This window comes from Staurois parvus, unplaced genomic scaffold (assembly GCF_062004578.1).
Source record: "Staurois parvus isolate SC_StPar_1 unplaced genomic scaffold, SC_StPar_1.0 ptg000008l, whole genome shotgun sequence".
Classification (NCBI taxonomy): Eukaryota; Metazoa; Chordata; class Amphibia; order Anura; family Ranidae; genus Staurois; species Staurois parvus.
This window is the reverse complement of record NW_028317804.1, coordinates 170,744-197,778: the sequence shown is the minus strand read 5'-3', so window position 1 is coordinate 197,778 and position 27,035 is coordinate 170,744. Positions and strand designations below refer to the sequence as shown.

The 27,035-nt window shown below is 46.6% G+C and overlaps 1 protein-coding gene across 2 annotated transcripts in view; it reads right to left on the bottom strand.

Annotated features, from left to right (window-relative positions):
• Positions 1 to 27,035, bottom strand: part of SGSH (N-sulfoglucosamine sulfohydrolase) — a 150,265-nt gene that overhangs the window by 30,947 nt on the left and 92,283 nt on the right. Inside the window, exon 7 of one of the 2 annotated variants that reach the window (XM_089668657.1) lies at positions 14,423 to 14,564. The exons of the other annotated variant lie outside the window; for it this stretch is intronic. Coding sequence (XP_089524783.1) covers positions 14,423 to 14,564 — 142 coding nt within the window. The remainder of the gene's footprint in view (positions 1 to 14,422; positions 14,565 to 27,035) is intronic. 2 annotated transcript variants of the gene reach the window in all.

Sequence of the window (27,035 nt, the reverse complement as noted above, 5' to 3'; positions counted from 1 at the left end):
TGACGTTCGTGGCGATTTCTCACATGCATAGTGCAATCGCTGTTTCCATACTGGGAAAGGGTCAGTGCTCACGACCGCAGGTGTGCGCGTGCGCGGATGGGCGAGGGTACTTTTTTTTTTTTTTTCTTTTTTTCTGATTTATTTAATTATTTTTACACTGTCCCTTTAATTTTTTTTTTTTTAATCACTTTTAATGCTATCTCAGGGAGGGGGAGGGGGGGCCATTTTCTCCCGCTGCTTGTAAAGGCAATTCTGCAGCTAATTAACCACTAGGAATGCTTTTACATGAAAGCCCATTGCCGGCTGAAAAAAATGATACCAGGATGATGCCTGCAGCTGCAGGCATCACCCTGGTATAACCATTCAAAGTCCAGTGATGTACCAGTACGTCACTGGTCCTTGTTGGGTGTATATGCTATGTTCTTTTTTTCTTTATGCAGCCTGTGGGCTGAATGAAAAAAAAGAGAAGAAATCTCTGCCAGAAAAAGTGTGTGGTATGCCCACCATTAGAAACCTCCCTCAATCCACCCACTTCTAATGGTGGGCACATATGAAATGTGCCAACAAATATAAAATATATATGCCGAAGCATAGGGGCCATCCACCCACTGGCCACCCCAGGCCCCCATGCTTTGGCATATATTCTGTTTTTTATAACTGCGGATGAAAAATCTCATCCAACAGCGCTGCCCACGCTGACTTATGTCTATTCTGAGAGCAAGTTCCTGTTGCTGTCAGAATAAACAGGTCAGCGCTGCAGCTGAAAGCATTCCTGCAAACAGAAATGGTTAACAATAAAACAACAATAAACCAGTGAAAGTCGAACAATCACAAAAATGACAACAAAAAAAACTATAACTATTTTTGGTTTTTACATTTTTTTATTTTTTTGGGGGGTATTTGTAATTTTATTTATTTTTTTTATTTTTTTTAATTTTTTTTTTACAAACTTCAAACATTTAAACAGCTGGTAGGGTCTCTCCAAATGCGATAGCCAGTTTCCTGACTACCTAACATCTTTTGAGACCCTGTGTAAATGTGCCCTGATCTGTGCCGTGCTGTACCCTATACTAAAAGTTCACTAGTGTATGGTAGAGGCGGAAGCAGGTCTTGATGCAGAGGCCAGGTTGGCCAGGACAGGAGGGACAACAATAGCGGCTGTCACGCCTAATTCCAAGTTTGCTGCAGACACGACATCTTTTTTGGGGTCTTCTTTGGGTTGGGGTACCAGGAATGGTATCGGGAAAATGTCTCTCATGCAGACGGCTAACTGCATCTGGGAGAGGGATTTGGGGCGCAGCACCTTCTGGATACAAAAGGGCCCTGATGTTCTCTAACTGGAAATTTAGGTATGATCCACTATGTCCAGTTGCTTTATAGAGAACAAAAGCGTTATATACAGCCAATTGAAATAAATAAACTGACACTTTTATGTACCAGCGTTTGGATTTTCGGGAAACTAAATACGGCTGCATCATCTGGTCATTGAAGTCCACCCCTCCCATGTTAAGGTTTTAATCGTGGACACAGAGGGGCTTCTCAACAACACCAGCTGCCGTGGTAATTTGGACGGTCGTATCTGCGTGAATGGAAGACAGGAGGTAAACATCCCGTTTGTCCTTCCACTTCACTGCGAGCAATTCTTCATTTCTCAAGCAGGCTTTTTCCCCCTTTTTAAGACGGGTATTTACAAGCCGTTGGGGGAAGCCTCGGCGATTAGATCGCACAGTGCCACATGTGCAAATTCCCAAATTGAACAAATGTCTAAATAGTGGCACGCTTGAATAAAAATTGTCCACGTATAAGTGGTACCCCATATGGAAATAGGATGACGCCAAGTCCCAAACTATCTTGCCACTGCTCCCCATGTAGTCTGGGCATCCGGGGGGCTCCAAGTAACTATCTTTTCCCTCGTAAATCCGAAACTTACATGTATAGCCTGTTGCCCTCTCACAGGTCTTATACATCTTGATCCCATATCTGGCACGCATGCTGGGGAGATATTGTTTGATTACAATGCGGCCAGAATATTGAATGAGGGACTCATCGATGCAGATGTTTTTCTGGGGAGTATACACATCTGCAAATTTTTGGTTAAAGTGATTTACGAGGGGCCGAATTTTGTGGAGCCGGTCAAATTCAGGGTCACCCCGAGGACGACTGAGTGAGTTGTCGTAGAAGTGCATAAAACGCCTTATCGTCTCATATCTATGCCTGGCCATGGCAGCAGAGAACACGGACATGTGAACAAGAGGGTCGGTGGACCAATACAACCGCAATTAATTTTTATCATTAATGCCCACGTTGAGGGTTAGGCCCAAAAAAACTTTAAATTCGGAAACCGTAATGGGTTTCCATGCGAATGGTCTGGCAAGGTTTGAATTTGGGTTGACGGCGATAAATTGTCGTGCATATAAATTGCTTTGATCCACAATCAATGCATAAAGATCTTCTGTGAAAAACAGCTCAAAAAAATTAAGGGGAGTATTTAAATTTGCTGTTTCCACCTGAATTCCGGGTTGGGCAGTGAATGGGGGAAGTACGGGTGCTGCAGAATTTGTGGGCTGCCAATCGGGATTTGCAAGCACATCCGGAAGGACACTAGGGGCTCTACGGGCCTGTCTGCGAATTCTTGGTGGCCGCGGGACACTACTTGTGCTCGCCACCGCACCAGCTTGTACTGCACTTATGGGACTCGCCACGTCACCAAGTGATACTGCAGTGCTGGTATGCCTACGACCAGGATGTACTAGGCCGCTGGTGCTCGCCAGTTCACCAAAAGATACCGGGGCACTAGTACTGGCACTCTGCTGCATATGAGAGTCATCATGCATTTGTACCACCTCAGCAACCTGTGAATGGGATCGGGTACGCCTGACCTTAGCAGGGACCACTTCCTCCTCGTCTGAGCTACCTGTCAGGGTGCCGCTGCTGTCTATAGGTTCGTATTCTGAGCCTAGTTCTGCCAGTGAGTCTTCCCCTTCGCTCTCACTTGACATGCTCAGAATCCTATAGGCCTCTTCACTAGTGTACCTTTGCTTAGACATTTTGGCCACTAAATTTACAGGTACCCAGTGCGACTCACGGGAAAAAGAGCGCCTGGCTGTCAGGGACTGCTTGAACCGCAACAAAAAATTTACCGACAAGTGCTAACAGATATCAGGCCTGATTCTGTGAACACTGCGGTTTTGTGTGTAATATGTATCAAGTGACAGTTATCTACTGACACTGCACTTGCTGGGGGAGAAGGGGGGGGCGTAGGGGCTAAACGCAGGTGCTGGCAGGTGTTGGGGCTGATCCCGCTAACACTGCGTTTTTGGGGATACTAAAGTAATGTGAATGCTGGTATAGCGCTGATCTGATCAAAGATATTGATCCAATCAGACACTGACACTATACTAGCAATGAAGGTTTAGCGTGCAAGTAAGCGTGTTCCTGGCAATCAAGGGGTCAAATGTGATTATTTGTGTACTAGCGGGTAAACTGGTGCTATCTGGAAGGGGCGCTGAAACTATCGGAAGTCACCAGTGACACTAATACAGTGATCAGTAAAAATCTGTTCACTGTAATCAATGACACTGGTGACAGGGCAGTGAAGGGTTAACTGGGGGGGGGGGCGATCAAGGGGTTAAATGGGATTACTGATGTACTGGCGAGTAAACTGGCGCTATCTGGGAGGGGCGCTAACACTATTGGAAGTCGCCAGCGACACTGATACAGTGATCAGTAAAAATTGGTTCACTGATCAGTGACACTGGTGACAGGGCAGTGAAGGGGTCAACTCAGGGGGGAGGGGGGGGGCGATCAAGGGGTTAGACGGGATCACTGGTGTATTAGCGGGCAATCTGGCGCTATCTGGGAGAGGCGCTAACACGAACGGAAGTCACCAGCGACACTGATACAGTGATCAATAAAAATCGCTTCACTGATCAGTGACACTGGTGACAGGGCAGTGAAGGGTTAACTGGGGGGGGGGGCAATCAGGGGGTTAAATGTGTCCTAGACTGTGTTTTAACTTTCAGTGTGCTGTTTTACTCACGTTTAAATGTCTCTTCTTCTCTGTCTGGAACGGAATGTGTCCAGGCAGAGAAGAATGACATCATATCCTGTCCTGTGTAAATATCAACACAGGACAGGATAGGACAGGGACCGATCATCCGATTTCAGCCAGAAATCACTGGCTGAAATCTAATGATTGATCCCTCCTGGATCGAATCGGATCACCTGCGGGTTGGCAGGAGCGCGCGCGCGCCCCCTGCCGGCGAAAGTGTCGGGAGCGCGGAACCTGTTTTTAAACGTGGTTTTGCGCTCCACTGCCGCCCTGCACACGTATATACACAGTGGCAGGGCGGCAAGCGGTTAAAAACAGGAGTTTTTATCATTATTATTATAGAGTATTTATATAGCACCAAAGGGTTTGCTTAGCGCTGTACATTAGAATGGGGGACAAGACATGAGACAATACAGTAACAAAACAATACACGATGCACGAGGGTTAGAGGGCCCTGCCCTTTCGAGCTTACAGTCTAGGAGGGAGGGGATGGTGATACAGGAGGAGATGGCTGTGGGGGATGGAATGGAATGAGGAGTGGAGGGGATCGGCTGTTAGGTGAGAGTGGGGTAGGCTTCCCTGAAGAGATGGGTTTTCAGGGTGCGCCTAAAGGTAAGGAGGGTAGGGGACAATCTGGTGGATTGGGGAAGTGATTTCCAAAGGATGGGGGAAACTCTGGAGAAGTCCTGCAGTCGGGCGTGGGAGGTGGAGACCAGGGAGCTAGATAGTAGGAGGTCTTGCGAGGAGCGAAGATTACAGGTAGGGTGGTATTTGGGTATCAGGTCGGTGAGGTAGTTTGGGGCAGCGTTATGAATGGCTTTGTATGTCAGTGTTAGTAGTTTGAATTTGATGCATTGGGCAATCGGGAGCCAGGGGAGGGAATGACAGAGGGGGGTGGCAGAAGTGGATTGGTTGGTAAGGTGGATGAGTCTGGCCGCTGAGTTCAGGATAGACTGGAGCGGGGATAGCTTGTTTTGGGGTAGACCGGTGAGAAGGGAGTTCCAGTAGTCCAGGTGTGAGATAATAAGGGAGTGAACGAGTTGTTTAGTAGTGTCTGGGGTTAGGAATGAGCGTATTTTGGAGATGTTGCGGAGGTGGAACCTGCATGCTGTTGTCAGCAATTGGGCATGGGGTTGGAAGGACAGGTCAGAGTCTAGGATGACACCTAGGACCTTGGCTTGCGTGGTGGGACTGATGGTAGCATTGTTGGCCGTGGTGGAGAGGGTGGGGGGGGGGGTGCGGGTAGGGGAAAATTAGGAGCTCGGTTTTGGAAAGGTTCAGTTTGAGAAAGTGGAGCGACATCCAGTCCGATATGTCGTTCAGTAGGTGGGCGATACGGGCGGAGAATGAAGGGGTGAGGGGTGGAGAGGTAAATTTGCGTGTCATCGGCGTAGAGGTGATAGTTGAAGCCATGGGAGTGTATCAGTTTGCCGAGGGAGGAGGTATAGATGGAGAAGAGGAGGGGCCCGAGGACAGAGCCTTGGGGGACCCCAACAGAGAGGGGGAGAGAGGGGGAGGTGGCAGCGTTATAGGTAACGCTGAAGGAGCGTTGGGATAGATAGGAGAAGAACCAGGAGAGAGCGGAGTCTCTGATGCCAAGGGAGCGTAATTTGTTGAGGAGGGGGTGGTCAACTGTGTCAAAGGCGGCGGAGAGGTCACAGTAGTGTCCATTAGCTTTGGCGGATAGCAGGTCGTTAGTGATTTTGAGTAGAGCTGTTTCGGTGGAATGTTGGGGGCGGAAGCCGGATTGTAGGGGATCGAGGAGGTTGTTGTCGGTGAGGTGGGCGCTTAGGCGATTGTAAACTAAGCGCTCAAGGAGCTTGGAAGTGAATGGCAGCAGTGAGATGGGTCATAAGTTTTGACAGTCATCAAGGGACACGGGGTAAAAGTAATTGTGAGACCATGGATAATGTTGATGCCTACAGGAGATGAACTCCAATAAAAGGATTTTACAGCAAGTTTCAAATCCTGTTGTCCTAATCCTTCATCAAGAGACATAGGGTAAAGTGATAGATGCCCAAAAGCAGGAATGTGCAACACAGACAAAATACCAACAGGCCCACAAGTAAACAGTAACAATAAATCAATCAATAAAACAATCAATAAATTAATAAAGTTTACAGACACTCCAAGAACATTATATTTAATTTAACTTCAAGAACATTATACTACTAAAACTGGCATCAATTGAGGCCTGGACATCCATCTGGTGTAACCTTAAAAAAAAAGTGTGAATGGAAGACCTGGTGGAAGCCTTACAATTCTGAGAAACAGATGTCCAATGCTGAAAAGCCTGTGATCCACTAACTAATCTAGTGGAGTGTGCTTTGACAGGAAGGGATGAACCCTGTCCTTAAATCTAGAGGCTGCAATGATGAACTAAGAAATCCACTTGAAAATGGTGGAACAGGAAGCAGGCTGTCCCTTTCTGGGACCCTCAGGAATAATGAAAAAACAGTTTCTCTAGAAGAAGCTATAGCTCGAACAGCATGAACAGAATATTGAAATATAGGCTTGCACAGCATATACTCCATTGAACAGATTGAAATTTCCTTGGCTGTCTTGGAGTAGGAAAAAGGCATCTAAACAGCCTTGTCTCCATGTAGCAAAAGAAAGCGTGTCCTGATGAAGCTAAGCTATGCCCATGCATGACAAAACCAGTTGACAGATAAGGCCACCTGAGTGTCCAAATACAGGGTGGTTTGAACAGTACACGCGGTAGCACGAGTTGGACATCCGCCACGTGATCTTTCTTACACATAGGCACCATGCACTACACAGGACAAGCCACTATGGATATTGAAGCCTGGCAACTGACAGTCCTTGAGAGTCACAACCCAATGGCATTCTGCGAATATGTGAACTCTGCATATATGTGATTGATAGATAGATAGATAGATAGATAGATACTGTGCACCTGCAGAATTTATGCTTACTTTCCACATTAATTAGCAGCTCCATCATTGTGAGGGAACAGTTTCATCAGCTGTGTGGCTCCATAGGACACAATTGTTTTAGGACAAGGACCATACCCTTACAAACATACAAACAAAAAGAGATTTTCATTGATTTAATCCTCTGATTTGTGGGGACAGTGCTGTGAACTCACTGTGTTTATATATCAGGCATGGAGAAGCCATAATTGTTATCACGGCTGGCATGCTGAGAGGAGGAGCCTGCTGAGCGGCAGAGAGAGAGAGACCTCTACATTTTTCTAGGATTATCCCCATTAGAGAAGCGGGTAAAATGTCCAACAGGATTAGTGATGTGACCCAGTGCAGATCTTGCTACATGTATAAGTTTCTTGAAGAGTCGTTCAAGGGTTAATACTGCTATGCGAGATGTGAGCTAGTTGTTTCTCTGGAAGCCCAGATCTTGGATCTAGAGAATCAGGTGGCAACACCGCAAAGAATCAAAAAACCTGGAAAGAAGGTGCTGGTGGGGGCCAGTATAGAAGGGGGTGGGGAAATGGAGGTACAGGAGCAAAAGGTTGGTAACTGGGTGACAGTTATAAGAAGGGATAGGGAGAAGAGCCTTAGAGAGGCTAGTTCTGAGTTGGTACATCTCAATAAATATGCCAGGTTACATGATGTTGGGGATATCAGCTCAGGGTGGCACGGCTGAAGCAGGCCCCCTCCCCTAGCTACCACGGGAATGACTGAGGGGGGGCAAGGATAAAAGCAGAGGTAGGTAGATACTGGTGGTAGGGGACTCAATTATCAGGAGGACAGACAAGACAATCTGTCAACAAGACCATGATCGCCGAATGGTATGTTGTTTACCTGACGCTCGAGATTGGACCATGATTGCCGAATGGTATGTTGTTTACCTGACGCTCGGGATTGGATGGACAGCTTATTGGGTGGGGCAGGAGAGGACCCAACTGTCATGGTGCATATTGGGACTAATGACAAAGTTGGAGGAAGGTGGAGCATCCTAAAAAGAGATTTCAGGGACTTAGGGGCTATATTGAAGAGCAGGACCTCCAAGGTGGTATTCTCAGAGATACTGCCTGTACCTCGAGTCACACTAGAGAGGCAGCAGGATCTAAAGAGAACTTAAGTGGCTGAGGAATTGGTGCAGGAAAGAGGATTTTGGGTTCCTGGAGAACTGGGCTGACTTCTCAGTTGGTTACCAGCTATATAGTAGGGAAGGACAGCGCCTTAATGGGGAGGGTGCAGCTCTGTTGGGGAGAGGATGGGCAAAAAGTTGGAGGGGCTTTTAAACTAGGTGGCAAGGGGGAAGGGTCAGAGGGTGTTAATGGAGGCAGTAGGGGGAGTATAACCATAATACCCAAACAAGGGGGGAGTGGGTTGGCAAAACATAATGACAGCCACAGAACAATTAATAAGGAAATAATATGCGGCCGTATAAAACAGAGGCACGTATACAAATGCTAGAAGTCTAGTTAACAAAACAGAAGAACTGGAGCTGTTGATGCATCAGGAGGATTTTGGTATGCTTGTATATCAAGAATGATTTGCTTGTGAACATGAAGGACGACATTGTAAATGGGACAAGGGGGAGGTGGAATCCCTGTGGGTGAAGCTTTAAAGGGAAAAAATAAATAGAAAATTAATAGTGGGGGGATTCTACAGGCCCCCTAACCTGAAGAATGAGGTGGAGTTGGATCTCCTATCACAGTTAGAACTGGCAGCGAGGCATGGCAATGTCATTATGGGGGACTTCAATTAACCAGATATTGATTGGGCATAAAGAACAGCTAATTAATTTAAGGCTTGTCATTTCTTCATGTGCCGATTGGTGGATGCCTCGACTAGAAATAATGCATTGCTAGATCTATTAATTACAGATAGCACAGATCTGGTCACAGATGTGGAAATAAGGGACAACTTCAGAACCAGCAATCACAGGATAATTACATTCAGCATAATCAATAAGAAAATGAGGCACATGGGTAGCATGAGAACATTTAATTTAAAAACAGCCAACTTTTCTAAACTGCGCAAAATAATTCAATGTATTAAATGGGACCAAATCCTAAAAACATTGAACACTGAGGAAAGGAAAGGAGTACTTTAGGAGCATAATAAATAGAGGTATTATCCAGTGTATTCCTATATGCAACAAAAATGAAAGCTAAGATTAAACCTGGGTGGCTAAACTTAAATGAAAAAAAGACATATTAAAAGAGAAAAAAATGGCCTTTAAAAAAATATAAGACAGAGGGGTCATGGTCAACATTTCAACACTATAAGGAATGCAATAAGAAATGTAAGAGCACAATCAGGATGGCTAAGATAGACCACAAGAGACACAGAGGAGGAGAGTAAAAAAATCCCCCAAAAATCTTTAAATATATTAATATTAAAAAAGCAAGGTCAGAACATGTTGGCCACATAAAGGATGATGAAGGGAAGTTGGTTACAAATGACAAGGAAAAGGCAACTGTACTAAATACATTCTTCTCCTCAGTTTTCACTAATGAAAAGACTGTTATAGTAATCAAGACTGTATCATTAGTAACGCATCACAGAGTGTACCCTTGTGACTAACAGAAACCAGTGTCCGAAAAAGACTTGAAAAGCTAACACAAATAAATTACCAGGACCAGATGGCTTACACCCAAGAGTCCTTAAAGTTCTAAGTCAGGTTATAGCCAGACCATTATTCCTAATTTTTATGGACATAATACTAACAGGAATACTAACAATAATAGTACCAGCTGATTGGCAAAGGGCCAACGTGGTACCATAATTTTAAAAATGGCACAGATACATTCCTGGAAACCTTAGGCCAGTCAGTCTAACATCGATAGTATGCAAAATATTGGAGGGGATGATAAGGGACTATATCCAAGATTTTGCTGATGATAACAGTATCATTAGTAGTAACCAGCATGGCTTTAGGAAAAGTCATTCTTGCCAAACCTGCTAACATTCTATGAGGAAGTGAGCTGGCATCTAGGTACCTGGATTTTGCACGAGTATTCAATACAGTTCCCCATAAGCGCATTTACAAACTGAAGTCTGTAGACATGTACCAGAGGGTTTGTACATGGACAGAAAACATGTCCAAAGGGTGATGATTAATAGCGTGTCCTCTGGCTGGTCTGGCATGGCAAGTTGGGTACCCCAGGGCTCTGTCCTTGGGACAAATTATTTTTAATTTATTTATAAATAATATAGAGGTTGGTATAAAAAGCTTAGTCTCAGTGTTTGTAAAAGATACAAATCTAAGTAGGGCAATAACTTCACAGCAGAATATAAAAACATTACAAGAAGACCTCAATAAAATAAAGGAGTGGGAAAATACATGGCAAATGAGGTTTAATGTTGAAGAATGTAAAGTAATGCACTTGGGGGCTAAAAACAGGAATGCAAGTTACACACTAGGGGGAGAACTTTGGGGGGATCCAGGATGTAAAAAGATCTGGGGGTGTCAAGCTGCAGCAAGCAGAGCTAGGAAAATATTAGCATGCATAAAAAAGGGTATTTACTCCAGAAATAAAACAAAACCTGCCACTTTATAAAACTCTGGTTCTGCCACTTCTAGAGTATACCATACAGTTCTGGTCACCAGTCCTCAGGAAGGATGTGCTGGAACTGGAGGGAGTCCAGAGAAGGGCATCAAAGTTAATAAGCTGACTGGAGGACCTCAGTTACGAGCAATGACTACAAACACTAAACTTATTCTCCCTGGAGAAGAGATGCTTGAGAGGAGAAATGATAGCAATCTACAAATATCTCAATGGTGATTCTAGCATAAAGAATAAACTATTCAGTCTCAGGGAGTACAAGACAAGAGGCCACTTAATGAAATTGGAGGAGAAGAAGTTTAACCTTAAACTGCATAGGGTTTTTCTCACTGTCAAAGCGGTAAGGATGTGGAACTCCCTATCCACAGTCGGTAGTGTGAGTTGCTATGGATTAGTTGGTGATTTTTTTATAGCTTAGATATGTGATTTTTAAGTTGCATGTGTTGGGTTTGAAGCTGGCTCCACCTATTGATATGCAAATTAACCCATTTGACTGGTTTATGAGCAGCACAGGAAGCTCTTTACAGGAAACGTAGCAGGGGGGGAAAGGAGGACTTTTTGATCAAGTCATGTGCTTAGACAAAGACAGAGTTGTTTTGAGAAACAAAGAAGGACACACTTGTTCTGAAGACAGATGAGGAAGCAGTTGGACGCCGAAGGAACCACGAAGAAGATTCCATCAATGGAAAGCCTAACTTGAGTAGCTGTTTTGTATACTTATTGCATACATATTGTACATGTTTAGTCAGTTTGTGCATGTTGTAGGCATTTTTTGTTATTTGTGTTTTCTGCAGTTGCATGTGCAGATTTTATGTCTAGTAAAAGCATTTATACACTACAGAGGTCTAAGCTTAGTTGGCTTTCACCGCAAAGTAGCCTAAAAGATGCAAGAAAAACATGGTGTCAGCAGGAAGTATTGATAGTTTAAAAAAAAACTCTTAGATGTGCATCTTAGTGAACATAATACATAGGGACATAGATTAGATATGATTTTTGACATGTGCACACCCACACTCACATAGGTTGAACTGGATGGACTGATGTCTTTATTCAACCTTACCAACTATGTAACCACTGGGTTGAATACAGGTCACCAAGTTTAAGGATTGCACATCCCCATGGTGGAAGCATTCATATGCAAGCATATACCCACTGTGGTGCACAATGTGGATTGCAGCCATTGAGTTACAAGGGATGTCACACCTGGTTGTCACTGGCAATAATGTAAACCCTGGTATAAGGCTGAAGCCGGTGTAAATAGCCTGTTAATGTTTTGGTACCCCTGTATTTGGTTTGGTACTTTTATTAGCCACATATCACTCCTTGAGCCATATCTAAATACCCACAGGATCAACCCTGCCAAGTGGGCCGGTTATTTATGGGCAGTTGAGGACGGTGATACTGGAGTAGGCTCTAAATTGGTTAACTAGCATGAATGTAGGGCTTAGCAAAGCCCACAATACTCTGGACGTTGGCTCTTTATCACCCAATGCTCCTTATAGCTGTGATAACCAAGGGCACTGGGATAGCAGACAGATTAGAAGAGTACCCAAAAGGGGAGGGATTAACCCTAAGGTTTTACCAGGGCCGCTGTTTATCATGGCTCCTCCATGTACAAATAGAAACAGAGGCCTGGTTAGGTCTATATTAAATTTTGCTCCCCCACATCCTATTCCTTTGTTATGCTGTATCCACTAGTGGCCTATTTAAGATTGTAATACCATTCGGGGGAGCTGCCCTTACCACAGACAACTGCATATATCACAACAGATCTGTGGTTATTGGATCTGTGATGATGCGGCTTGATGTAATTTATATGTGTATGTCTGTACCTATTTTTGACACTTTTTAGCTGTCTTTAATTATTATTATACTTCTAAAGAAGGATTGTGTGTTAGCCCTGAATATCTCAGTCTCCCACATGTTGATGCATCCAGTAAATATTTTCATACAAACTACCAAAATTCATTTTAGCTGGTTTGACCACTTCCTTCAGAATGTCCACTGCAGAGCCTATAGGGGAGAGGGACCTGAACATGGTGCTGTGAGCAGTGTGTAGTGGGATTATATTGTGTGATATCTAAATTAGACATTTCAAAGGGTATGGTAATTAGACTCAAGGGGGTATTCTTGGGAAATGGTGAAAGGGTGACCTGTGTACCTGTTAAACACTATAGAGACCTTAATTGTTATTTACAGAAATGGCAAGTGAAGTCTTTTCATGTAAGATCAAAAGTGTTTTGTCAACCAATCAGAAACCCCTCCAGTAAACTGTATATCAAGTGAAGTTTTTTGGCTGGGAGAGGAGCTTCTTCCTGTCGTTAATATGGAAGCACAGGTGCATATTATAGATTGGACATATGCTGGACGGTGTAGTATCTCCATGTTTAATATGAAGTATCTTAAATGGGACTCTGAGGGCTGTAATATTTAAAAATATTCAGCTGGATTTCTGTCATCTGTTGCAAATATCTTTATCTGAATAAATGCATCTCTCTGGAAAAGAACTGTTGGACTAGTTGCTGCAGGAAAATACATTTAAAAATATATACACTACTCATGCTCCATATTAATAGAAGACAACCGTGGCTGGAGCCCCTGGGGAGAGGTGCCTAGGAGTCGGTCCTGGAGCCTTGCCAGGGGTCAGAGCTGAGCTGGTGACGTGCAGGCGCACTGGAGGGTCAGCAGCCGGAAAGAGGCCGGAACTCCGAGACTCCGGAGGACTGACAGGAGGAAACAGTGGGGTATGTGGAGTGTGCCGGGGGGTGACTTGACGGTTCCTGGAAGTCTGGGAAAACCGGGGGGAGCGGTGGGGTCCTGTGGACAAGGAGGGGTTTGGGCACCGGAGGACAGTCCACCCCCTCAACCCAGGGCAGCATCTTCAGGAGACTAGAGGACCCTAAAAACACGCTGCAAAAAATTCAGAGAGACTGGTGCCCCCCCCCACTGGAATACTTGTGAACCTGGACCCGAGACCCTGGTGAGGACAGGAGAGTGTGCTGTGACGGATGTCTTCAATACCCAGGGTACGGCTGGGACAGTGAGTCGCAGCGGTTCACGGCAGGACTTTTAAAATTCTTTTCCAATGTTGAAAGTCCCAGTTTCAAAATGTTGAAAGTCTGAGCAGTGGAGGGGTAGGACAACAACACAATTTGGGTGTTTTCAGAGAGGCGTGGAACTGTTGAATTTTTCTATGCCCCCACGGTTATACAGCAGGGGTCACAGAACTGTACAGTAAAAGGGGAGCCCTCTTGGGGATGAATACTAGGGTACCTGTGCATTGATAGAAAAAACAGCGGGAGAGCCATCAAGTATGAAAAGTAGATCAGCTAAAGAAGGGGGGTCAAAAACCCCCGAATAAAACGCAAACACCAATACAATCAGAAAATATATGCCCCTATAGGAGAATAGCCTGGAGAAGCAAACACTGGAAAATCAACAAGAAGGAATTAGAAAGTATGATGGAGATCAGTCTAGTTTGTCATTTGGGATCAGGAAAGGGAACCAGACTAATGAATCGGCAAGTGGGGGCAGTGTAATGGAACAAAGTGTCTCAGAACAACAGGGAGCTATATCACAAATACCCACAAAAACTGAGATGGCAGAAATGTTAGCAACACTGGATATGTTCATGAAAAATTAGATGGTGATATTACGCAATGATTTGGGCGAAATATTAACTTGAATGGAAGAAGTTGAGGGGAAAATGGAGACGCACGCTTAAATGATTATTAAATTAGAAACACAGGTAGAGGAGATGCAAAAAGAACAGAAAAAGCTCTCATTCAAACTGGAAGACCAAGAGAACCGTGACAGAAGGAACAACCCAAGGATCCAGGGTCTACCAGAGAAAGCACAAGGAGAGGACTTACATGATACAATAAAGAAAGTGTTCAATCCAATAATGGGAAGACCAGTGACAGAACATCTGAAATTTGAGAGAGTCCATAGGATTAGACGGTCGCCAGAAGTATCGGTAGAAAACCCCAGGGTTGTGATAGTTCGATTTCATCACTATAGAGATAAAGAAAGAATATGGAAAGGTTTGTGTGATGCTACAGAAATAAAATACGAGGAAGCAAAGCTACAAATTTTTCCTGACCGCATTTGAGACACTAAGTAGAAGAAGATCTTTAAAACTGCTGTTGGATCAAATGAGGGAGAAAAATGTTCGATATAACTGGGGTTTTCCAGCATGTTTCATTGGGTGGAAATATGGGAAATCAGCAAGGCTGAGATTCCCAGAAGACTTAAGTGACTTTTGTGAAAAATTAGACTTACAGAAAATGGACCTAGAGGTGTGGTCAGAAGGGCAGGGTATGGGAAAGAAAAATAGCAGCGGGTAGCTAGGGGGAAGAGGTAGGTGGGCACGGGGTGGGCGGGGGTGGGGGGGAGGGTTGGGGAAGGGAGAGGAGGAGATATCCTCAGTCTCTTCTAAGACCCAGGTTTTTTTTTTTTCCTTTCTCCCTATGGCCCTGCTCCTCCTTCGGCAGTGCTATGTCTCCCTTGCCCTCTGTTCCTCCCTCCCAGGGGGGAATTCTGGGGTGGAGGGTCATCTGGAGGCCAAACATGCTGCTAAACTCTGAACTAACCTATGTTACGAGCTACGGTTCAGGGAGGGTGTGCGTGTTCTGAGTCTCACCCCAAAATAGGAATCACTAGTGGAAACAAACCACAACAGATTCCAGGGCAATATTTAGGCCATGGACGTTTTAGGAGTAAGATAGTTAAGAGGAAAGGAGGGTGGGAAGTAGGATGGTGGGTGGGTGCTCAGAGTGGAGGGTCCAGTAAGAGGAGGGAGAATGTCCTAAGGTGTCTAGACCTCTGTGCCTTCGATCAGAAATATGGGGGGGGAAGAGAAATAACATCAGAAATTAGTTTGATTAAGTTAATCACTTATAACGTGAAAGGGTTAAACTCTCCGGCTAAAAAACATAAGATACTTAGGGAAATTCACCAATACTCCACAGACGTAGTGTTTTACAAGAGACACACATAACCCATGATAAAAATGTTAAGTTACACTAAAAGTATTATCCAACCTGGTACTATGCTGATTCCCCAATAAAAAGGGATAAAGGAGTGGCAATCGGGTTTTCAAATAACGTAAGTTTTGCCCTGGAGGAGAGTCCAAGAGGGTCGGTTTTTGTTCCTGAGGGGAAAACTACAAGTATTTGAATGCACATTAGTTAATATTTATTGTCCGAATAAAAATCCAGCAATATTTCTGGAGGGCGTGTCAAGAAAACATACTGAATTTAAAAGGGGTAGTCTAGTCGTGGCAGGAGTTTTCAATCTGTCTGGATCCACAGATGGATGAGTCATCTGGTAGGCAGAGAGAGGGCGGTAGGAAACTAAAATCGCTGCATAGGATGCTTTATAAATGTCAATTGCCTGAGACTTGGAGAATGAAACATCCAAGAGAAAGAAACTGCACCTTTTTCTCTCCAGTACATAGACTGTATTCACAACTGGACTATATAATGATCAAGCATAGACAACTGGAATCATTGATTAGTTCCAAAATAGAGGTTATGTCCATCACTGATCATGCTCCTATCACAATGACACTACAGGTAGGAGGGTAGCGGAATAAAATAACTATGTGGAGACTAAATAAGATGCTTATACAAGATCCTGAAATAGAGAAAAGGTAGGAAATAGAGTAAGTCTTTGCGTCTAATGAGACAGAGGAAATTTCGGTGGCCACAATATGGAAGGCTCATAAAAGTATATAATAGGGGAATATTGATCTCGATAGGGGCAAAAACAAAGAAGGACCAGGAAGAAAAAATAAGGAGGGTGATGGAAGAGCTTTATAAATTAGAACAGTCACATAAAAAAAAATGGGCTTGGACATACAGTACATCAGAGGATAACTCTCAAAAAAGAAATAAAAGATCTAATGGGTTGCAAAGGAAAGATATCAGTGGGGGAATAGACCAGGAAAGCATCTAATGAGAAGATTAAAGGAAAAGAAATCTAAGAATTTTATAGAAAAAAAAATCAAAGACAGAAAAGGAGAAATGTGTACTCCACCACGGATATCGCTAGTACGTTCCAAAAATATTACAGCAGGTTATATGTGAGTTATAGAAATCAGAAAGAAACACAGGATGAAAAGAAGAAAAAAATGCAGAAATCTTTAAAAGAGGTAGGGATGCCAAGAATATCAGAAGGAAAACCAGCAGCCCTAGAGAGAACTATTACGCCGGAGGAAATCACTTTCACCCTGAAGAATACAGCAGTAGGAAAGAGCCCAGGCACTGACTGATATACTGTAGACTATTATAAGAAATTTAAAGATCTTTTAATCCCTAAAATTTGTACATATATGAACGCGGTGGGAGAGAGGTTGACAATGAGGGAAGAATCACTGCATGCATTCATAACAATTATACTTAAAGAAGGGAAGGACAGTTCACAGTGCGCCAACTATAGGCCTATATCATTTTTATATACCGATACAAAACTATACGCTAAGGTACTGGCAACTAGACTGAAGGAGTTGATGCCGGAGTGGATACACAAGGATCAGGTGGGATTCATTCCTGGCAGAGAAGGGAGGGAATATGGCTTGAGATTGTTGCTCCTTTTACAAAAAGCAAAGAGAGAGAAATTGTCGACAATATTCCTGTCGATTGATGCGGAAAAATCTCTTGACAGGGTTGATTGGGGATTTATGTTAGACATGTTAGAAGCATTAGGTTTGGGGCCTAAAAGGTTTAAGTGGATAAAAGGACTCTATAACAGTCAGTCAGCAGCAATAAAGGTCAATGGAGCCCTCTCATAGGTCTTTAAAATTTATATTGGTACTAGACAGGGATACCCACTCTCTCCTTTGCTATTTGTAATATCCCTGGAACCAGTGCTGGCGATGGTAAGAAAGTGTGTAGACATAACAGGAATAAAGATAGGAGATGTGGAGCACAAGGTGGCAACGTACGCAGATGATATGTTGCTCTATATTGTAAATCCCAGAATAACATTGCCTAATTTAATGAGACTATTAAAACAGTATGGAGAGTTATCAAACTTGAGAATAAACCCCGCATAGTCAGAGATATTGAATATCAATCTCCCAAAGATAGAGAAGCAAACTCTACAAAAAAAACTCTCCATTTACATGGAGAGAAAAAGAACTAGGTTATCTAGGAATAAAGTTAACCCCTTCAATAAAAGGCCTATACCAGGCAAATTATATACAAAATAAAGGATGAGTTGGGGAGACTTTCAAAGGGAGGGGCCTCTTGGATAGGTTGCATAAATTTGGTAAAGATGGTGATAGTACCAAGAATTCTGTATAGGTTTCACATGCTCCCAATACATCTACCAGGGTCTTTCCTCGGGATATTAAATAGGATGATACTTAGGTTTATATGGGTAAATAAAAAACTGAGAAGTATGAGGTACTGTGTAGGGCAAAAGAGAATGGGGGATTAAACCTGGAAATATTATTTATCGATGATTGTCACGGTCCCCCCTTCCTCGCCCCCTCCCTCTCCGGATTCCTGCATCATCTCTTCCCCATTGCATGTCCCTGCGCCTGCACGTAGCCCACATAAAGTGGTGTGCTGGGTGCCATGGAGCTGCCTCCTGTGGCATGTCCTCACACCTCTCCTCGACCGGGCGCCGAACAGTCTGCCACCCCACTGTGCCTGAATGTGGATTCTCCACATGCAGGCCACCTAGGTGTCTCCACGCGCCCCCCTCTCAGTGTCTCGGCAGGCACAGTGCGACACAAAGGTTCCCACGCTCTGCACCCACTGGAGACAAAGGCCGCGCTCCCTGTGCGCTGCCGGAGTGAGGGGGTGGGGCTTGTTGCCACAGCAACCCGACGCCAGGGTGGCTGTTGCCTGGCAACCTGGGAGCGTCCTGCTCTGGCGATAAAAGACTGGAGCAGGACCCAAGTAGGGAGATATTTCCCTGTTCATAACCCAGGGTGCTGTGAGAGGTCTTGTGCTGCAGCCAGACCCTACAGCCAAGCGGACTGCACTCTGTGTGCCCAGGCTTAACCCATTGCCTGCCAGCCTGCCCTTATGCTGTGTGCCCAGACTTAACCCGTTGCCTTCCAGCCTGCCCTTCTGCTGTGTGCCCCCTGGACATAATATTTGCCTGCCAGAACTGCCCTTCTGCTGTGTGCCCCTGGACTTAACCCTTGCTACACCTATCAACCACCCTCCAAATCACTCAATAAAAGCCTTGTGTGCCCAACTGCTCTCCACGTGTGTTCTGTCCCAGCTACACCTCCGTCACATACTGGTTGGTAGTGGTGGGATCAGAAAGTGGAAGAAGACTATGGAGAGCATTAGCCCTCTGACGCTGGACCTAGCCCAGGCTAGTGAGTACAGGAACTGGACTGTGGTGAGTTTGCAGGAGAGAGCCTGGGAACTAGGTCTCCCTGGTAGGGGCCTATCCAAGGAGGAGCTGGTCACCACCATCGAGGAAGCCAGCCCTCAATGGGCAGGCAGCTTGGATGCCCCTCAACCAGAGACAGAATGTCCTGCATCAGACAACCAAAGCCCCGGGAGCCCCTGAGTCACCTGGTATGAGGAGGAGATGGCCATACTGGGCCCAGGCCACTTTGGACGACAGCCAGGAGGCTATCTAGAGGGCCCACAAGAGGGAAACCCTGGGAGGCATCAGAGGGTGAGATTCCCTCCCCATCCCAAGAACCCTTGGACCTGACCCTCCAAGGGTGACTTGTAAAGATTTCAAGCCCTTTAGTGAACCTGCAGGAGATGTGGAGGGGTTCTTCAAGGACTCTGAACATTTATGCCAGCTGCTGGAGGTACCCCAGGCAGACTGGGTGCGGCACCGGGTCGGCCTGCTGGAAGGGGGTGCAGCTGCTGCGTATTGGACAATAAACACGCAATGGAATCGAGAGGTCAAACAGACGGTGCTGGAACACTACGCTGTAACCCCAGAAACCCACTGGATCCACTTCCGGGGCCTTTCTTGTCACGCTGAGCCATCCTTCAAAATGTACGCACACAAGATGTTGCGGTCCTGCCGGCGCTGGCTGGAAGGGGAACAGGCCCTCACCCTTGAACACATTATCCAGGCCTTTCTGAAGGACAGTTCTATACCCAATGTCCTGCAGAGGTGCGAGAGTGGGTGAAGGAGAGAAACCCTGCTACCCTTGAGCGGCAGATGAGGTCCTCACCATCAAGCCCCACTGGAAAAAACGGGTGACCGAACCGCCTAAGGCTCAGAGCCCTGCCCGAATGCGCCTTGTCCTCCCCATGCCACCCTTCCGGAGGTCTATTGTGCCAGCTGCAGTGCCCTCTCCAATGCCTTCCTACCGCCCCTGACCATCGGGGCCACCCCTGGACTGTTGGTGTTATGGGTGCAACCAGACTGGGCACCTGCAGGCCAGCTGTCCCAGGAACCGCTGCCCCAACCGCCTGATCAACTACATCGAACTACCACCAGAGGAGGAGCCACTTCCCCCACCACCCAGTGAATGGGTGACCTCCGCAAAGGCCAGTACAGCCCGGGGAGTCTACAGTGTTCACCCACTTGTCCCTTGCTACCCTGAGTAGAGGCAGCACCAACTGCAAGCAATCCTGAGCGAATGGCAAAGTACCACGGGTTTCCGAGACACCGGGGCCTTCCTCACTAATCGCTGATCCCCACGTGGTAAAATCAGAAGCCATCAAACCAAGCCCTGGGTTCTCCAGAGAACTAGCAGGTGGTGCCAGGCAGCACATTCCCAGGGCTTCAGTATGTCTCAACTATGGATTTGGGGAAAGGCGCTGCCAGATTGGAGTTATGAGCGGCTCCCCACAGATGTCCTGCTTGGAAATGATTTATGGGAGCTGTGGTGCCAGTATGTCGGGGCTGTGACCAGGAGCCAAGTCAGTCGAGGTCTGCCAGCTGAAGAGGCCCACCCGGAACCCCCTCCCACCCTGGATCCGGTGAGTGCTCCCAACCCTGACCTAAATACCACTCTGACCTGGGACCAGGAAAAATTTAAAGGGGAACTAAACTCTGACCCCACTCTGAGCAGATTTAAGACACAGGCGGATGCCGGACCAGTAGGGGAGTGCGGGGATTAATTCCTTTGGGAGCAAGGACTACTGTACCGCCTGACTCAAGCCACCCAGGCCAGCCACAAACTGCAACTAAACAGCTGATAGTTCTCGAACTGTTTAGGTTCCTAAATCACCCACGACATTCCCTTAGCTGGACACCTGGGGAAGAGGAGAACAAAAAAAGATTGACCCAAGCATTCTACTGGCCGGGCATCTCCCAGTCCATTGCTAACTTCTGCCGCACCTGTGATGTGTGTCAAAGGATAGGGCGCCCAGGGGATCGCCCCAGGGCTCCACTCAGTCCCCTACTCATTATCGAGGAGCCCTTTCAGAGAGTGTTAGTAGATATCAGCAGCCCTCTGGCCCCCCCCAGTAAGTCAGGACAATGCGACCCACTACCCGGAGGCTGTAACCCTGTATAGCATTTCGGCACCCAAGGTAGCAGAAGCCCTGGTCACTGTTTATTCCTGCGTGGGATTCCCCAGTGAGATTCTAACTGATCAAGGCACCCAGTTTATGTCAGATGTAATACAATCCCTGTGGTGCACCTGCAGGTAACGGGCCATCCGGACCACCCCATACCACCCACAAATGGCCTCTGTTAATGGGACCCTAAAAGGCATGCTGAAATCCTTTGTCCACAGTAAGGCAGACTGGGAAAAACTCCTCCCCCATCTTCTGTTTGCATACCAGGAAGTGCTACAGGAATCCACAGGGTTTTCCCCCTTTGAACTCCTATATGGGCGGAAAGTCCGAGGTCCCCTGGCCTTACTGCGGGAGCACTGGGAAGGTTAAAGATACGGGAATTCCAGTCGTATCATATGTACTGGAACTGCGAGAGTGGCTGACCATCCTTGCTGCCATAGCCCACAGCCACCTCAAAGCAGCTCAGACATAGCAGAAGGTGTTGTACGACCGCAGGGCCTGCGATGGGAGTTCACTGAGGGCCAACAAGTTCTCAAGATAGTCCCCCACCCCCAGAACAAGCTAGAGCACACCTGGGAAGGACCTAATAAGATCCTCCGTAAAATTGACGAGACTAGTTATGCGATTAGCCTAGAGGATCATGACCGGCAGCAGCGCACAGTCCATGTAAACATGCTTACAGAGTACCATGACAGGACCTTGCCCATACTGGCCATCTGCCCCACACCCACAGGTGAGGATGATGAGGAAACTCTACCCGACCTCCTGCAAGCCACCAACACCGCCCACTCTCTCGACAAAATTCCCACTGGGGCCCAGCTAAGCTCCCAGCAAACAAGTCAGATGCGGACCGTACTAAAGGACCGGGCTGTCGCATTCTCAGCAGCCCCGGGACGTACTGATCTAGCCCTTCCCGATGTAGAGACCCACGGACAAAATCCTATCTAATAGGCTGCCTACCGAGTCACCGAGTCCCTGAGTCTGTAAAAATGGCCATCTGAGCAGTGCTCACAGAAATGCTCCAGCTAGGCATCATGAGGCCGTCTCGGAGTCCCTGGGCTTCCCCAGTGGTGCTAGAGCCTAAAAAGGATGGGAACACACAATTTTGCGTACACTACAGGCGACTTAATGACTACACTGTTAGCGACGCCTACCCCATGCCACGCATAGACAAACTGCTGGACCAACTGGCCGGGGCCCAATACATCAGCACCTTGGACCTCAGTAAGGGCTACTGGCAAATTGCCCTTACTAGGGAGGGCATAGAACGCTCTGCCTTCATTACCCGTTTCGGACTGTTCGAATTCCCGGTGATTCCCTTCGGAATGAAAAATGCACCCACCTTTCAGCGAGTCGTAGACCAGCTGTTGGAGGGATACCAGTGATTCGCATGCGCCTACTTAGATGACATAACCATTTTTAGTGACACCTGGGAGAAACACCTACTGCATGCGTGAACCATCTTGGACCACATATGTGGGGAAGGGTTGACAGTAAGACCAGACAAATGTCAGCTGGGAACAGCTGAGGTGCAGTACCTAGGCCACCAAGTAGGGGAAGGGAAACTGAAACCGGAACCCGCAAAAGTCCAAGCCATCCATGTGACGGGAGTCACTTCGGGTGGGGGGCCCTATGGGACACAGCCCACTTTGGAGAGGTGAAGAGTCCCCTGTCTCAGCTCCCCATATCCCTATTATGTGTAAGTCACCCTGTTCCGGTTAGGGGTACAGGGTTATCTGTCCTAATATTGGGGTGGGGGGTTGTTTAATGCCATGTGGTTGCATCCCATTGTTCCATTGTGTGTCTTGCTTGGGAGCAAATTATTATGGGATTTATGTGTTTATGTGTATTGGCTTGGTGGAGGGTGTCTCCAGCAGCCTCCCTCCTGATGGGACTGTCTGCTGGTGTGTCTCTTGTTACTAAAGGTAGATTGGCCCGCCCTGTGTCATTATGCAGGGGGGGGGGTTGTTCCCTTGAATGTATATATCTTGTATCTGTGTTAAAATAAAGTAGTCTACTTTCTGGATTACTTCAAATCTGTGGTGGCTGTTGTCGGTGTTTGGACGGGGAAGTGGTATTCTAACAGAAGTACTCAGCACAGGCTGGGACGGCATCGTTACAATCCATGACTGGCCTACCCCTCAGAGCAAAAAACAAGTAATGTCTTTCCTGGGAACTGCAAGTTACTATTACAAATGTGTTCCTAATTTCAGCACGGTGGCAAAGCCCCTGACCAACCTTACCCGGAAAAACCCTAGGATGGTGAACTGGACCTCTGCCTCTGACTCTGCTTTCCACGAGATCAAACCCGCCCTTGCAAGCAACCCTGTTCTGGCTGTCCCTGACTACAACAGACACTTTCTAGTGCAAACCGATGCTTCCAACTACAGCCTGGGGGCCATCCTTAGCCAACTGAATGAGGCTGGAGAGGAACACCCCATTGCCTTCATCAGCCGTAAACTTCTGGACAGGGAGGTCGCCTACGCCACCATTGAAAAAGAATGTCTGGCCATAGTCTGGGCCTTAAAAAAGCTTCAACCCTACTTGTATGGCTGAGAATTCACCATTTTCAAGGATCACAACCCAGTCACATGGCTGAATAGAGTGTCCAGGGATAACGGGCGCCTCCTGACATGGAGCCTCGCCCTCCAACTTCACCATCCAGTATCTACGGGGAAGCCAACACCAAAATGCAGATGGGCTATCCCGGCAGCAGGACCCTCAGTAGATGAGGTTACCCTCCACAAATGCCTCCAAGGAAGCCCGCCAAGGTCCCCTTGTCGACACTTGTAAAATAAAAGGGGGAGGGGCTGTCACGGTCCCCCCTCCCTCGCTCCCTCTCTACCCCCCTCTGGATTCCTGCACCCCCCCTTCCCCATTGCATGTCCCTGCGCCCACACATAGCCCACATAAAGAGGTGTTCTGGGCACCAGGGAGCTGCCTCCGGCAGAGAGTCCTCACACTTCTCCTCGGCCGGGCGCCAAGGAGTCTGCCGCCCCACTATGCCTGCATGTGGATTTTCGACATGCAGGCCACCTAGGTGTCTTCACGCGCCCCCCTCTCCTTGGATTGCTGGGCATAATAAAAAGCATCAAAAACATACTACATGCTTTTCTGCAGCGTCTCTATTGAAGTTTATAGAACCAGAAATGCAACATTTTGCACTTAAAAAGGTCCATGACCATTTCCAAAAAATGCATCGGGTGAAAACGCAGAGATGTGAACCTGTCCCATAGGAAATCATGCTAAATGGACTGTTGTGCGTTTCTGCAAAACGCAGTGGAAAATGCATAGGTGTGACCCTAGACTTTGGTATAATCGAGGGCACTGAGAAGCTATGCTTAGTTTGCCCTGAGTGCAGGAAGCCGACTGCACTGATCAGAGCTCAAGCCAGATGCAGACATTGCAAAGAGTCTTTGAACCGACTTCTGCCCAGCGATCTGGCACCTCGTAGTTACACTGCGGATTTGCAGACGGGACGCTGCACAGGAAAACCGGAAAGCCGCAGAAAGTTCAGAGCCTCCTATACCAAACAGGGTCGAGTTGCAGGACCACGTCTCCCATGTTACCATTGCGGACCCTCACAGTGGAGAAGGGTTACAAACCACTACTCCCTGCTTGCCAGAAGATGCCGGAGGGCCGGTGTCTACAAGTACTGTTCAGCAGGAATCGATCAGCACCATGGACCAGTCGGCCTCGGTTACTTGCCCTGACCTTTCTACTCAGAAGGAGCCTAGCTGCAGGGATGATCAGTCCTCAGGTGAGCTGTGGAGAGTGCTAGAGGCGGGAAGGTAGATTGGGAATTCCCCAGACTGTTAGCGAGGTTCGGGACTCTGGAGATTGGTCCTCGGAGGAGACAGAGGGAGAATGGGACTGGGGGAACAAAACAGAAGAGCTGGATTCATTGACAGGACCATCAGAACCCCCATACACTCCAGACTTTGCTGGATGATTGGTCGGAGCCAGTCAGGATTTCTTCCCAAGCCCCACAAACTAAACCCTTTGCCTTGCCCTGGCTTAGGAAAAGAGCCAGAGACACTGATGTGTCCTGGCGTCAGCCTGGGTTGGGGGAAAAGAGAAACCTGCCCCGCTTCTCCGATCTGCAACGGGAGACAAAGAGGAGAGTAGCTGTAGAGTGGGGGCTGGATTACCCCCTTGTCCCTGAAGACCTTGTGGACCTGGTTGAGGAATCCTAAACACAATGGGAGGAGGACTTGATCTGGGACTATATGCATGTCCCCAGACACCTGACAGGGCCCCACTTTGAAGGAGCCTAGGCCCGCTTTCAGGACATAAAAAGAAAAGTGGCCACCTGGAGACCTGATGGTTCCATAGTAAGACAGCCCAGCCCGTAGAAATATTATTGAGATCCCGGTCCAGTGGGTTGTTATTTCATACAGACTATGCCAGACTTTCTTGTGTTTTCCCCCAGATATGTTGGTCTGGGTTTGTTTTTCGCAAAAAGACTGTTGGCATTCCTTTCACTTTGCTTTGAAGGGACTCCTTTTTAAACAAGGAAAAAAACCCAAGTAATTGTGGTTCTCTTTTGGTTGCTGTTGTGCCTTAAAGCCAAGACAGTCAGTCAGAGTTAGGACTGTGCTGTTCTTAAGAGGTTGTTCTTTTTGTTGCTTTGTTTACTGTATTGCATGTACCAGGATGGCGGTCTTCCCTGCACTGAAGAACAAAGAATCTATGTTGCTGATGAAGGGCCTCCTTCTAGGGGGAGGTACTTCATCCCTATGCTTGTTTATCCATACAAGTATGGTACTGCATTCATTGTTCCTGCTGCTATTTAGTTAGCATTGGTCAGGATGTGTATATATGTAATTTGTTTAAATTTATATATAGTTACATAGTTAGTCTGGCTGAAAAAAGACAAAAGTCCATCCAGTTCAACCATTAAAAAAAAAAAAAAAAAAAATAATTCTATCCCCACAGTTGATCCAGAGGAAGGCAAAAAAACCCCAGCAAAGCATGATCCAATTTGCTCCTGCAGGGATAAAAATTCCTTCCTGATCCCCCGAGAGGCAATCGGATATTCCCTGGATCAACATTACCTAAAAATGTTAGTATCCAGTTATATTCTGCGTATCTAGGAAATAATCCAGGCCTTTTTTAAAGCAATCCACTGAGCTGGCCAGAACCAACTCTTCAGGGAGTCTATTCTACATTTTCACTGTGAAGAAACCTTTCCGTGTTTGGAGATTACATTTCTTTTCCTCCAGACAAAAAGAGTGCCCCCTTGTCCTCTGTGATGACCTCAGGGTGAATAACTCTACACCGAGTTCACTATATGAACCACTGATGTATTTATACATGTTGATCATATCCCCCCTTAATCTCCTCCTCTCAAGAGAGAATAAATTCAGTTCCTCTAATCTTTCCTCATAGCTGAGCTCCTTCATGCCTCTTATCAGTTTGGTTGCCCTTCTCTGTACTTTCTCCAGTTCCCCAATGTTGTTTTTGTGAATTGGTGCCCAAAACTGAACTGCATATTCCAGATGAGGTATTACTAATGATATATATGCACATTACTGACTATTTATTTGCATTATGTGTACATAGTTACCGTATTTTTCGCCGTATAAGACGCACCTGACCATAAGACGCACCTAGGTTTTAGAGGCAGAAAACAGGAAAAAAAAAAATTCTGAACTAATGGACTACAGACACAGTACAGGAGATGACCAGAGACTGCGGACAGCACAGGGATGACCAGAGACTGCGGACAGCACAGGGATGACCAGAGACTGCGGACAGCACAGGGATGACCAGAGACTGCGGACAGCACAGGGATGACCAGAGACTGCGGACAGCACAGGGATGACCAGAGACTGCGGACAGCACAGGGATGACCAGAGACTGCGGACAGCACAGGGATGACCAGAGACTGCGGACAGCACAGGGATGACCAGAGACTGCGGACAGTACAGATGACTGCTGACCTTTGGGGAGGTGGGGAGCGGGTACCTGAATTTGACAGGTACCTGCTCTTACTTCCGCAGAGTTTTTTTTTGATCTT